The sequence below is a fragment of the Thalassophryne amazonica genome, chromosome 3 (genome assembly GCF_902500255.1).
Source record: "Thalassophryne amazonica chromosome 3, fThaAma1.1, whole genome shotgun sequence".
In the NCBI taxonomy this organism is placed as follows: Eukaryota; Metazoa; Chordata; class Actinopteri; order Batrachoidiformes; family Batrachoididae; genus Thalassophryne; species Thalassophryne amazonica.
The window spans coordinates 54,199,181-54,213,616 of NC_047105.1; the positions used below are offsets into that span (position 1 = coordinate 54,199,181).

Consider the following 14,436-nt stretch of genomic DNA (forward strand, 5'->3'; position numbering starts at 1 on the left):
TTAAAAATGAAAATTACAGATAACATAGAACAAACTCATAGACACCAAATCAAATTGGAGTGCTGCATTTATTTTCTGTTAAATGCTACAGTGACTTGAAATGTCTCTGGTGGGTTTCACTTCCGTAATCACTGGTGTTTTCTAAAGATGATAACTCAACCACATTCATGCTTGTGACGTAAGCAGATAGCCAACATAAATCGCTGAAGACGCGACTCAGCAGTGGTCATAATGATTCCTCTGAACGTTTCCCTGGCTGTTATTTGTATTTTAAATACCTGGACTATATGTTTTGCTGTGGATTGCAATGATCAACAAATGGAAGTAAATGGAAGATGCTGTGACTTATGTCCCCCAGGTAACAAATCCACATGAATTACAAGCATTTAAAATAATTTCCCTGGCTGTTATTTGTATTTTAAATACCTGGACTATATGTTTTGCTGTGGATTGCAATGATCAACAAATGGAAGTAAATGGAAGATGCTGTGACTTATGTCCCCCAGGTAACAAATCCACATGAATTACAAGCATTTAAAATAAGATAACATCTGCTGAATGCTTTGAATGTGCTTGCCTTTAGTAATATCTGAGAGTTTTTTTTTTTTTTTTGAAGGTGAATATTTAGAGACGCTCTGCTCAGAAGACCATCAAACTGTCTGTAGAATCTGTGAAAATGGCACCTTTTTGAACTATTCTAGCATATTTGATAGATGTGAGAAATGCCACACATGCCAACACGGTAAGAATGAACATCATTATCTTATCTTATACACAAAGATTGTTTTGATTTAGTAAAACATAGGTTAAAGACTGAAGACAAGTATGGAAAAGAAATCACACAAAACCAACTGAATATCATATCAAGAAAGTATATATGCTGAATAAAAAGAGGAAAAAACTAATTAAAATGCTTTAACAAGTAATACAGAAATTAAGTTTGAGCAGACTTAATTTGGATGAACCTAATTAATTTGAGTGTTACCGGTTGAACCACTTTAAGTTATTAAATGCTTCCACTAAAATTGTGATACCCTGATACTTTGGATTCCTGTCTGCCTGCAGAATATAAGGAGAAATGTACATCAACCACAAACGCAAAGTGTTTGTGTCACCCCGGTTTCCGGTGCTCAGACCATATCTGTTCTGAATGTGAGGAGGAAATAAAATGTGAAGTCTGGGAGAAACTAAAGAGCACAGGTAAAACAAACAAACAAAAACACAACTTTGGGCTTAAAGCAACTGTGTCTTGATGTGCTACATGTTTCAAAGTAATGTACTATTGGTATAAATATGGATTGGTCTTTTTTGTTTTAATAATTGTAGTTGGGAAAGTGCGTCTGTGTACCGATGGAAACAAATGTGGGTTTTGACACCATTGTGCATAAGGGATGTAAGCTGGGTCACTTCTCCCCACACACATTTTCTTTCTGGTTGAGGAAAATTCCTTTATATGACCACAACAGATACACATCCAAACTTTAATGCTTGAAAAACGTGTGTGTGTGTGTGTGTGTGTGTGTGTGTGTGTGTGTGTATTCTAAATCTAAATGAATTGTCACAAGCACATGAAATTCATTAAAGAGCTCTTTATACGGCCAAAGAGCTTAATAATTGAAATCTGAGGTCAAATCTGAAGAAAAAAAAAAAAATGAAAGAAAGATTTTCTATATACAGTGAAAACAGCTGAGAAAATGTAAAACGATAAAATTAAATAAAATGTAGGAAACCGCCTGCAGAGAGCTTTTTGAATTTACTCCACAATGAGTATAAGATCTTACCAATGCTTTTAAGTTCAGTGAACTTAAAAACATTTATTGTAGCTAGTTGCCTTGAGTTTTCACGTTTTCTGAACTTTTTTAAAAACAGTGTAAGAATGCTGATTGCCATGTCTTATAACAATCTTGACAAAATTAAATATGTTGTGTAAAGCTTTCACAAATTTTCTCACAACCTATCTATCACTCAGTCAGTTCCTCTGGTGGAATGATGTGTGAACCAGCATGTCCTGAAAATGCATATTTTGACATAAAGGAGAATATCTGCAAACCACTGACACAGTAAGACCCATTCATAAATATCCAGCTAAAATATTAAGACATGAACTGTATTCAACCTAAAGGTACCAAAACATATTCTGCTTCCACAGGTGCAGTGCAAAGGGACTCACTGTACTGATACCAGGAAACAAAACCCACAACTCTGTTTGTGACATACCAGGTGTGTAAATGCACAGTAACTATTCACATATTTTGGTTGTTGCCAGTTGAGCATATGCAAAAGTGGGAAAGAATGAAGAGAAGCAACAGTCTTTGTATGCATATAAGGAATTGTACCAATTTGTAGACAAAAGTTTGATTCCCAGTCATGCTCCCTGTGTCCTTGGACAAGACACATCATCTGCATCAACTCAGTCCACCCAGCTGGAAATGGGTACCGGCCGTGGCTGGGGAAGTAATCTGTCATGGACTGGTGTCCCATCCAGAGGGATTCTCATCTGCTTCATGCTACAGAAGTCACAGATAGGTACTCACACTTCCCCAAGTCTACACCAAAGGTTAACCTGGCATGAGCAGTTTCAAAGCTGTGAGGCATGTAGGGAGCTCATTATTAACATGCAAAGTTGGTAGAAAACACCCTTTTCATGATATGTGAAAAATTCACAAACATTTCCAAAGGTTGTAACTTCAAATGTTTACAAGATACAGACCTAATATTTGGCATTTCACCATAACTTTGCAATAGGAATAACATATCAAACTGACAGAACAGAACTGAGGGGTGACCTGGGAGCCTCTGGGTGACTTGAGATGAAATGACCCTATATACAAGGGTACAGTACCCAATACACAGTAAATCACCAGCGTAAAACTAACACTGGCAGTGTTAAATTAACATTGCCAGTGTACATATGGTCCCAGAATTGACTGTGTACCAGTAAAACTGAACTGACTCAAAACTGATTTTTCATCAGGGACACATAATGGTGACAACGCCAACCAGATGCTTCTTGGTGCTGGCTTTTTTCTGCTTTCTTTGGTCGGCATGTTTTTGTTTTATTCCTGTGCAAAGAGCCTACATAACATCAAAGCAAGTAAGTATTCTTCAAAGTGATAACCACTGAAAAAAGTGCAGCATTAGTAATTTTCATTCAGATAATAAAGTAAGGCAAAATGTTACAGTCACTTGCCCAGTTCCGGATCACTGCTGTAGTATCTGTGCCACCGTTTCTCATAATCAAAGTGACAGAGTGTCGTGATCCAAAACTGGGCAAAGTGATCCATTTCCGGCAAATATTTGCATCACACATAATGTGGCTTCACACTTTAAGTAGAAGCGCTACCCCACCCAGACTTTTTCAGCTAGATAGCATCCAAATACCCAATACAACAATACACAATTAAAGGACATTCAGTTGCATTATAGCTCCGTATAGCGGGACTTTAAAAAAGTGATCCAGAACTGGGCAACTGACTGTACTGTAATACATGTGAAGAATGTTAACGCCAAACATTCTTGCATTTCCAAAGACAAGTGCAAGACCCAGGAACAAGGAATTGTGAGTTACTACAGAAAGAAAGTCAAAAGATGTGGAAAATTAAAAGAATTATATTTCAGAGAATCTGACAAATACAGAGAGTGGAATGCAATCTAGTTTCTGGTGAAGCAAGAAGAAAAAACAGGACTTTGCGATAAAGAAATAGAAATGAATAAAAGTACATGACTACATGAGACATAATAAAAAGAGAATACTTTTTAAAGGCAGCTCCAGATCAAAACTACTGTAAGGGCTCCAACTTGACAATATACACCGCAACTGCATTTGGGGCATTCCCAACTCATTTTTCACTAAAGTAGGGCACAGAGTACAAAGGGGTTGGATTGATTGATTGGGCATGACAGACCAGTAAGAGTATCATCCGTTATTCACTTTCAAAGCCATGCACGCTACTATTTAGACAACACACCTGAGTGAGAGGTTTTCTGGTGAGTTAGCAGATCTGTGGCAATACATCAGAGCTTTTCAGAGGACAGCATCCTCATAAACTCCCTGAGGTGAAACAGTGAAGCAGCAAAGTGAAGTATTGCATTTTTTCATGAGGGTTTACTATTATTTTGTTTGATGTTTTCAATACAGTTTCACTGGCTTAACAAACAGCACATATGTACTTTGTGAACTCACGTACATAAAGTGCATCTAAATATTGCGGCATTTGAATATCACAAGTACACTGCACTAGACTTAAGACCAGGTATTTGCTGATCAATGTTGCAATTGCCTTTTGCTTCCACATGGTAGCATCACTGCACGTGACCACACCTCGCTTTTCGCCCAACATGCTCATAGACGCACAGTTGAGCACAAGCACCCTTGCAATTTAAAGGATGTGGGCATTGGTCATGAAAACCATAAATGCTTTGGGTACGGACGTCCCGATCAAGTTTTTTTAATCGCAATTCTGATCTGCGTCATTTATGTTGAGTATCTGCTGATACGGACTCCAAATCTGATACTTGTATTTTTTCTATATATTACACTTGCCCACGGCACACTGCAACCACATTTAATTCATTAAAGTCAGATCTATTTTGTTATCTTAACAAAATAATAAAATAAACAAAGATTTACATTTTTTTTTTAATATGGCTCTTACCAATTCCACTCAGTGCAGCATCAATCCATCTATATACCCACTTTTTTCAATTAAAGGTCACAGGGAAGCCAAAGCCTATCCTAGCAGTCATTGGGCAAGAAGCAGGGTACACCCTGGACAAGCTGCTAGTCGACTGAGGGCCATATGTTGACAGACAAACCCGTTCACAATTTAAAGTTTCCAATTCCCTAACCTGTATGCTCCACACAGAAAGGACCAGGAGAGAAACAATCTAAGGAACCCCTTGCTGTGAAGCAACACAAAGACACTGTGCTGCCCTTAGTGCTGCACTGAAGAAGTAAAACTACAACATTTCAAACATTAGTGGCTGTATTTTAGTTGTTAAAAATATATTCATCCTTGTTATTATAATGAGGTGGATTAGTGGTTAGCACTGTTGCCTCACAGCAAGAAGGTCATGGGTTCGATTCCCACCTGTGGCCTCTTTGTGGAGTTTGCATGTTCTCCACGTGTTTGCGTGGGTTTCCTCCCCCATTTAAAGATATGCAGGTTAGGTGAACTGGAAACTTTTATAATTGTCCAGGTCTCCCTTGCAAAAGAGATCTCAATCTCAATGGGACTAACCTGATTATTATTACTATTATGCCCTGTGATAGACTGTCCAGGGTGTACCATGCTTCACACCCTGTGACTGCTGGGATAGGCTCCAGGTTTAACTGGAGTAGGCTGGTATGGCAAATGAATAAATTCATGAATTATTATTATTATTATATGCAAAATGTTTTGAAAATGTCTTCTTCTCTTGCCCTCTCTCATTCTTCCCCCTCTCTCTTTTTATAATGTGTCAGCTCCGTACCTTTATCTGGAACATCCACACATTTTCGTCATAATCTGTTTCATATGAGGACCAACCTTCAGTGATGTTTCAATATCTATTTCTTATTAATATAGGACAAAAAGTGTTGACTGCCAGAGGTAATTGTGGTTAACCATTACTGTATTTCCAGAGTGAAAGAATGCAGTCTCTGGGTGCCATTCTAGTTATCAGTTGTGTGACAAAGTGATCAATGCCAGATTAGTTTATAAAAGAATTAGACATGCCAGCTGTTTCAGTGACAGTGACAGCATTTATAAGCCCTGTGTAAAATTCTCTCTGCTTGCTTCAGATATGTCTCGATCTGACGAGACTGCTGCAGTAGCTGTCAGCGCAAGTGACTTTCAGCTGTCAAAGGAGGAGAGTGGGCTTCAGCTGATCAACAAAGATGAAACCAAAGATACCAACAGCACAGCTCAACTGCATCTGGACAAAGCTATGATTTTTTGATTAAATAAAAAAAAAAAAAAGGCTAAAATGATACCATAAGTCAATTTAGTCCCAAATAATAATTAATATAATGTGAGTTATGGGGCAACACAGTGTCTCTGTGGTTAGGGCAGTTGTCTCACAGAAAGAAGGTCCTGGGATCGCTTCCCACCTGGTTTTTTCTGTGTGGAGTTTGTGTGTTCTCCCGGTGCTTGCAGCTCGCAAAGACATGCAGGTTAGGAGGACTGGTAACTTTAAATTGACAGTAGCTATGAATGTCTTTGTCTCTATGCGGTCCTGTGATGGACTGGTGGCCTGTCCAGGGTGTAACTTGCCTCTTGCCCGACGATTGCTGGGAGAGGTTCCAGCTCCCCAGTGACCCTTAATTGCAATAAGCATTTATAGGAAATGAATTAATGAATGTAAATTTTGGGTTGGTGCTACTACATTAAGGCCTGCAGGCTTGTGCATGAAGGTTCTTAGTTTAATCCCTGGATTGTCAGGTAAATCTATGAGGACACGTGAAAGACAAGAGCTTCTTGTATGTATATTTTCATCTGGAGATTGTTAAGGAGTTTACCACCACTACACGACATAACCGATGGATGTACCCCAGCTTTGTACCATAGCTCACTGCTGACTGCATGGGTGCGGATTTGTTTAACCCATTTTACTGTGTTTTTACAACAAAATAAATGTTAAAGTGAATATATATATATCTTTTTTTATGCTGTTTTTAAAATCAATCAATCAATCAACTTTTTTCTTATATAGCGCCAAATCACAACAAACAGTTGCCCCAAGGCGCTCCATATTGCAAGGCAAGGCCATACAACAACCATGAAAAACCCCAACGGTCAAAACGACCCCCTATGAGCAAGCACTTGGCCACAGTGGGAAGGAAAAACTCCCTTTTAACAGGAAGAAACCTCCAGCAGAACCAGGCTCAGGGAGGGGCAGTCTTCTGCTGAGACTAGTTGGGGCTGAGGGAAAGAACCAGGAAAAAGAGATCGATCACTAATGATTAAATGCAGAGTGATGCATACGGAGAAAAAAGAGAAAGAAACAGTGCATCATGGGAACCCCCCCACAGTCTACGTCTAAAGCAACATAACCAAGGGATGGTCTAGGGTCACCCGATCCAGCCCTAACTATAAGCCTTAGCGAAAAGGAAAGTTTTAAGCCTAATCTTAAAAGTAGAGAGGGTATCTGTCTCCCTGATCTGAATTGGGAGCTGGTTCCACAGGAGAGGAGCCTGAAAGCTGAAGTTGATGTTTATTATAACAGTTGTGTTCTGGTTATATTTTCTTTAACAGTGTCATCTTATTCTAAACTGATTTGTTGATTTTTATTTAACACTAAGAATAGTTAATCTGATTGATTATTTGTAAATGTGTCAAAATATAATAGATTTAATGAACTTTGGATGACTCAGTAATAAAGGCGTCTTGAAAAATCTGGAACTAGTATTGGAAACACATCAGATTCTTGAGGATTTAGCACAACACAGCATACAGTTCAGTCTAAAAGTACTTGGCCACTTGGTATTTCACACATTTTAATTTGTTTGACATTTCAACTAAAAAAAAATTAAAATTTCTAAAATTGTCTTCCTTACACTCAAACTAAATCTCTACAACCTGATAAGAATTAATTACATATATAATATAAAAGCCAAGATGATGGGTTGCATAAGTAATGGAACACTAAATAATTCATTTTATTGGCAGATGTATCCATCCCCTGACACAAGTGGATGGATACATGAACATTTCCAAGTTACTGAATATGTCTTGAACTTTATTTACATCAGTGATGAATAAACACAAACAGTATGGCACTCTATGGCAAATCTGTGTGGAGTAGACAGCTCTCAAAAAACTGAGTGACTGTGCAAGAACGAGAAGAGTGAGGAAAGCCACCAAGACAACCCAGAATAAGTTATAGGCCTCTGTGGCTATGATTGGAGAAATTGTGCATAGTGAATGTTTTGCATTTTGCATCCCCAGTTATACAGCTTCATGATGAAGAGGTACAGAGGTTGGGTTTGCTTTCACCAAAACATCAGATCCTCTCAGATGGACCTTGGAAAATAGTAGTTGAACTTTGAGGTCTTCTTTAAGAAACTCGCCCTGATGATTGTTTTCCAGTTTGTACATTTAAAAATTTGCAGATCCTCACACAGCCGCTGGTAAATTGAATGGGTGTTATGATTTGCAGCTTTCAAGGAATGAGATAAACACCAGAAAAGCAGGTCAGATCCAAAAAAATATGCAAAAGTTTAATGTACAAACGTTAATCAAAAATACTAATACAGGAGGAATAACAAAGACAGAATTACAAACCCGACCAAGGGAGTGGGGGAAATAAAATTCCAACAAAATACAAGAAATCAATGTCCAAGTGTGAAACCAACATTAGGAGAGGCTAATGCAGGATAAAGAACAAAAATACACTTTCAACCATTCACAGGGGATGGGAAAAGACAGCTAAGGTCAAAAAGTACAAAGTCCAACAAAATCCAAACAGAAAAACTCACAACCGTGGGAAACCGTACTGACGACAACACAGGAAAAACCATACACAGTGTAATGAGCCCACATGGAAGAACCCCGGTGGAGAAAGGGGGGGACAGCCAAATGGCTGGCAGGAGTCCCAAGGAGAAACAAATGGCTGGTTCAAGGGTTGGCAGGAGGCTGCTGATGCGACAAACAGCCGACAGGAGTCTGAAGGAGAGATGAACGGCTGACAAGAGGCTGCTGATGAGACAGGAGGCTGACTCCTCAGTCAGCAGGAGTTGGTCACTGAGAACAGAGAGCAGCAAGTAGGCTGGCTGAAGGCAGGAGTGGAACCAAGCGGTTCCCAGGATTCTCCACCGTGATTGGAGTGGGGATGTCCAGCCCCGCCCCACTAAAGTCGTTGGGAGCCAGGACATCCAGCCCCACTCCACCACAGTCCACAGGCTCGGGGATGTCAGGGTCCGTGATTACATCTGTAGCAGCAGCTGGGCCAAAGAAATCTGTCACAGTTGCGACAAGAGTGGACGGCTCCTCTGTGTTGCTCTCAGCTATGGAGGCATCTGGGCCCACGGTGACGTCTTCCAGGGCAGGGGTAAGCGACCCCATGCCAACGTTCTCGGAGGTGGGGGCAGACCCTCCTGCAGTGACACTCTCAGCATTGGAGATGAACGGCTCTCTCACTCCACCAGAAACTGGAACCATGGACCTCTCAATGAATAACGGACCTGGCACGATACCCTCTGCTTTCTCTGGCCTGTAGGACAATGCAGAGGGTTTATTATTTCCCATGCCCACCCCGGAGTCCCAAGGAGGTACCTCGGTGGTGTCCATGGTGTGGGTTACTGGATCCAGGTGGGCATCCACAGGGATAAAGGCAATATGGCCTGCTGCGATATTGTCAGCTGTGGACGTGGCCAGTTTCAGAATGGCACCATCAGGGTCCAGGATGTCAGACCCAACAGTGGCATCAACTGGGGCTGGACCCCCTGGCTCCACTACCATTGGCAAACAGCCAGATTCACCCTCCGACCTGCAAGAAAAGGCAGAGGGTTTAAGTTGTCCCACGCCCACCTCAGAGCCAAGAAACAACTCCTCCATGACGTTGTCAGGGGCGGAGAGAGGGAACCCCTCAGTGACGTCTGGCAGCATGAAGCCGGAAGCTCCTCTGTAATGTCATCAGGGGCCAGGACAAAGGACACCCATGGATGTCTTCAGGAGTGGAGCAGCTGACATCAACTTCCACCAAAGAGCCGTCGGACTTACTCATGGACCTAAGAGAGGAAGCACAAGAAACAGAGATCCCCACACCCAAGCCGGAACCCTGAGACCACTCAGCTGGGAGGCAGAACGTCTCTTCCGGTACTGATGGCGGCAGGGAAGCTGCAACTGCTACCGCCACCTGCTGGTGCTCTTCATTGCCGGACTTGAACCAACACTTCTTCTTCTTCTTTTTCCCAGCTGTGGACAGAGACTGTGGAAGACTGGCTGGTTCTACAGGGTGAGACAGAGTGGTGGACCCGGACAGTGGCATCTGGACCCTGCCTCCAGAACTTGGTTCCAGGACCGGAACACTGGGTTGGGTACTGTTAGGAGGAAGGCCTAAAACTGTGGCCAGACTCTGAAGTGAATGTTTGAGGGCTGACAAGGCAATAGTGTGGGAGACCTGGTCATGCAAAACAGCTGGCATCTGCAATTTGGCTAATAGTTTGTTGATAGTAATTGTAAGGGAACGTAGGGGTGTGTTGGTTTTGGCTTGATCTTAGAGCGAGTACAAAAGATCCTGAGTTGATTTATTAAAAGTTTGCAGATCAGCAAAAGTCATCACTGAGGATGTGTCATTAGCTGTGCTAGGTGTAATTGGCTTGATAGGTTGACTAGTTGAGGTGTCGGAGTCTAAACTGCCCTGAAAGTCCTGTTTGTGTTATATGGCTGGGGGGGCCTGGCTGCCGGTTTGTTTGTCTTTTTGTTTTCCTCCCAGGTGGCGTGCATTTGGGACTGAGTGGCTGTGTTGCTGAGGCTGTCAGGACCTCACCCTGATCACCTGCGACTCGTCAGGACTCACAGCTGAGGTGCATCTGGATGGATTGGAGCATGTTGGCATTTAAGACTGGAGTGCACAGTGTGTATTTGCCAGAGACTCGACCTTGTGACCAGACGGGTGAGATCGTCGTCTTGGGAGCCATCTCATCAGCAGCGGACGCTGAGAATGTCCAGGTTTGATGCACGGTCTGTGAAAGAGGAGGGGGTGAGGTCTCACGCTCGTCAGCACACTTCCTGAGGTACGTTGGATTTTGTGACTAACAGTTATACAGTCAGTAAATGTGGTGTCCCTCACACCTTATTGTATTGAGCTGTATGTTAGTCATGTATCAGCTTCCACTGCGGTGGAGTTTTGTGAACGGGATGTTCCATGCCTGCAGGTTGGGAAGCTGATCAGTAATCAAGCCAGGAAGTGTTTGCTGTTTGTACACCTTTAAGTGTTCTGTGTGTAGAGTATGGACTCACATAATGGTTCCTTCTTTCACAGACTCGGTTGTTGCGGCCACCTGGGGGGTGTCGGCGGGGTCCTTGGGTCCGAAACAGCTTCTGGCTCCGGACCGTTAGCGCTGCTGGGAGCGCACCACGCCAGGCCGCACCTTTCTGTTATTACATTTTCACTGTTATGTATTAAATTCAGTTAGCCTTTGTACTGTGCTCTGCTTATTTCATACTGGGTCCTTCAAACGCTGGTCGGTTCTCCGAGCTGCGTCCGACACATAACAGTTTGTTGATGTCTACCACCTGTGGTGAAGGACAGTCTAATTTGTGACATTTAAAATAAGCCACTGGGTCTTGTGCCCAACAACCCACTTGTTCAAATAGTCCCTCCAATGCAAACAACTCGGGAAACAAATCAAAAACCCAAGAGTCGGCATCCAATACATCCCATGCCTTGTTCAAAAAGTCCTGTTTTTTCCTGGGATTGTGACAACAGCAAAAATAATTAAAACAGAGACTAAACTGTTCTCCAAACTTAGTGAAAGCTACAAGGTCAGGAAGGCTGACCGCGGGGTTTTGACTTGGCGGGCTCATTCTGTTATGATTCGCAGCTCTCAAGGATTGAGATAAACCCCAGAAATGCAGGTCATCCGGACTCAAAGGTTAGTTCCAAAAATATGCAAAAGTTTAATGTCCAAATGTTAATCAAAAATACTAATGCACGAGGAATAACAAAGATAGAATTACAAACCCGACCAAGGGAGTGGGGGAAATAAAAATCCAACAAAATACAAGAAATTAATGTTCAAGTGTGAAACCAACATTAGGAGAGGCTAGCGCATGATAAAGAACAAAAATACACTTTCAACCCTTCACAGGGGATGGGAAAAGACAGCTAAGGTCAAAAAGTACAAAGTCCAGCAAAATCAAAACAGAAATACAACCGTGGGAAAATGTACTGAAGACAACACAGGAAAAACCATACACAGTATAATGAGCCCACACAGAAGAACAAACAGAGGAGGTTTAAGTAGACAGCCAAGACACGGGAACAGGTGATACAGATTGAGATAATGATGCGTATTAACCAAAAGACAACACTAGAGGGCAGCAACCACAAACACAGAAAAACAACCCCAGCAAGTATCGAGTGATTTATAATTCCAAAACTGCTCATATGTGTAGGTGCTGACACCACAAAGGACGCAGGAGAAAACATCTGGGAACATGAGCATCGGTAGTTTGTCAAAATCTGTAGACCACTCTGTGTTCATATGGATCAACTCCCCGTACTGCCTCTGTTTTGGCTAAATAATGGTCCTTTGCCTCCTTGTTGAACTGCCTTCTGTACTGTAACTTGCTGTGGATTTTCTTGCATTAAAGGGTGGGGGGAATCATTTTTAATAAAAGCTATTCCTTTCCATTTTATTTTTTTTTCAAAGTTAAGTAAACTGATTTTTTTATACTGTTCCTCAATTCCACATTGCACAGAAATGTAGATGTAAAACTAGGACATTCAGGAAACAAGGATATTCATTATTATTATTATTATTATTATTATTATTATTATTATTATTATTATCATTATTATTATTCATACTAGCAGTGCAAAATGTCTTTAAAAATGTCTTCAAAAGTGGATCTTTACTCTAAAGGGGTTGGGGGCTGTTGCCGTCCCTTGACTTACTGCCTACGCCCATGTCACAGATGGTCACAGTCTGTCAGCAGGAAGAAAACCCACACATGGAAACACTTGCTTACTTATGTATAAAACACTACAGTAAGAAGTTTCTATCATGTACCATCCAAGAGAAGTATACATTGTCCATATTTAAAGAAAAAGTGAGCGAAATATATATTATTAAAAGTTTTCACCCCGGGGTGCTGCCTATTATTATCACTTTACCGAGGCGTTGCTAGGCCGGTAGCGTAGATTTACATCGATGCTACCTGGCTATACCCGCCTGCTGTGCGTAAACAAATGATGTCATAGCACATGCGCAGCCCAAGAACTGTCCGCAGACGATAACATGAAAAGGCGAGAAGTGTGTGTTGGTCCCATTATGGATATTCCAGATGATTTTATCATGGATAGTACGACAATGAACAGCAGCCAAAGCAGCCAGCTTGATAAAGGATGCACTGGCGAATTTGGAGAGCAGTGCGCACCAGCCAACACGACAAAAGTTAAAGTGAGCCAACTTTTTATGTACGCGTTTGCTGGGTGTCGTACATTTTGAAATTACATTAAATACTGTTAATGTGCCTCCACGTGTTGTGTATCTCAGTAAGTGATAATAATGCAAATAACATGCTCTTGTCGTGCGGTATGCATTTTCTGAGTCCCTCCGTCCATGCCGTCGCCCACAATGACAGATATTCGCCCTCGTCTAACTCAGGTGAATATCTGTCATTTTGTTTCTGTGTAGGCTCTCAGTTGTCCAGGTGGTTTCCATAGTAGAGAAGCTTGAATCTTCGACTGGACTGGGTTGCTTGACGCAAGGACGTTTCACTTCAAATCACAGAAGCTTCCTCAGCTAAAATTCTTGCTCTGGTAGTCTGACTTCTGTCTTGACTCTTGTAGAGAAGAATAAACAGAAGCCACAAAAGCTGGAGTTTTAAACCTAACCAGACCCCTCCTACCGAGAGGCAGACTGCTACAGGCTAGTGACTAACCAATAGCTCTATTTAGCACCTATTGTGCTCTAGTTAGCACCCTCCTAATGACAGGGCAGCTGCCCCCCCTAATGATGGGATGGATGCCTCTCCTGATGGCTCCCTTGACGACTCTCCTGATGACGTGAATGACTCATTACCATGAACAAAAGACTGAAACTGCTTTGACCTGAGCACCCCATTGTAAACGGGACAAAGCGTGTCTCAGACCCCCTCCCCGGTTAAGGCTGGGTTTCAACCCCCCTCTCAAACCATTTCTTCTGTCTGGCTAAGATTTTAACTTCCTTGTCCTCAAATGTGTGGTTTTGTGGCTTCTGTTTATTCTTCTCTACAAGAGTCAAGACAGAAATCAGACTACCAGAGCAAGAATTTTAGCTGAGGAACCTTCTGCGGTTTGAAGCAAAATGTCCTCACGTCAAGCAACCCAGTCCAGTCAAAGATTCAAGCTTCTCTACTATCTGTCATTTTGGGCAACTGGACATGGACGTCAGGCCTCTGAAAATGCATACCACCCTCCAAAACTATGCTATTGTATTATTATCTTTTTATTGGCACTGTGCTCTGAAACAGGGACACCGGGTCACTCAAGTGGCACTGCACATGAGAGACTAGGTGAGGGGAAACATGCATGGATTTAGAGAATCTGGTTTACTCACTCATCTTCAACTGCTTTTCCGGGTTCGGTTCGCGGGGGCAGCAGCTCCAGCAGGGGACCCCAGACTTCCCTTTCCCATGTCACATTGACCGCCTCTGACTGGGGGATCCTGAGGCATTCCCAGGCCAGTGTGGAGATATAATCTCTCCACCTAGTCCTGGGTCTTCCCCAGGGTCTCCTCCCAGATGG

General features: G+C 42.1%; 1 protein-coding gene across 2 annotated transcripts; it reads left to right on the forward strand.

The window, feature by feature from the left end:
- Positions 1 to 203: 203 nt before the first annotated feature.
- tnfrsf18 (tumor necrosis factor receptor superfamily, member 18) lies at positions 204 to 6,012 on the forward strand. Of its 2 annotated transcripts, none has more exons than XM_034166327.1 (7): positions 204 to 358; positions 617 to 742; positions 1,066 to 1,200; positions 1,970 to 2,060; positions 2,150 to 2,220; positions 2,975 to 3,094; positions 5,783 to 6,012. In XM_034166327.1, the coding sequence occupies exons 1-7, from the start codon at positions 232 to 234 to the stop codon at positions 5,938 to 5,940; spliced, it is 828 nt and encodes a 275-aa protein (XP_034022218.1). In that variant the 5' UTR covers positions 204 to 231; the 3' UTR covers positions 5,941 to 6,012. The 2 variants fall into 2 exon arrangements, with proteins under 2 accessions (XP_034022218.1, XP_034022219.1); XM_034166328.1 differs by lacking the exon at positions 204 to 358 and adding an exon at positions 389 to 506.
- Positions 6,013 to 14,436: the final 8,424 nt, after the last annotated feature.

What these genes read in the sequence shown, in the direction of transcription:
- tnfrsf18 (XM_034166327.1), top strand. Translation starts at nt 232, where the DNA reads ATGATTCCTCTGAACGTTTCCCTGGCTGTTATTTGTATTTTAAATACC. An exon ending in GGAGAAACTAAAGAGCACAG is followed by an intron (nt 1,201 to 1,969) that starts GTAAAACAAACA and finishes TCTATCACTCAG; the next exon opens with TCAGTTCCTCTGGTGGAATG. An exon ending in CCTACATAACATCAAAGCAA is followed by an intron (nt 3,095 to 5,782) that starts GTAAGTATTCTT and finishes TGCTTGCTTCAG; the next exon opens with ATATGTCTCGATCTGACGAG.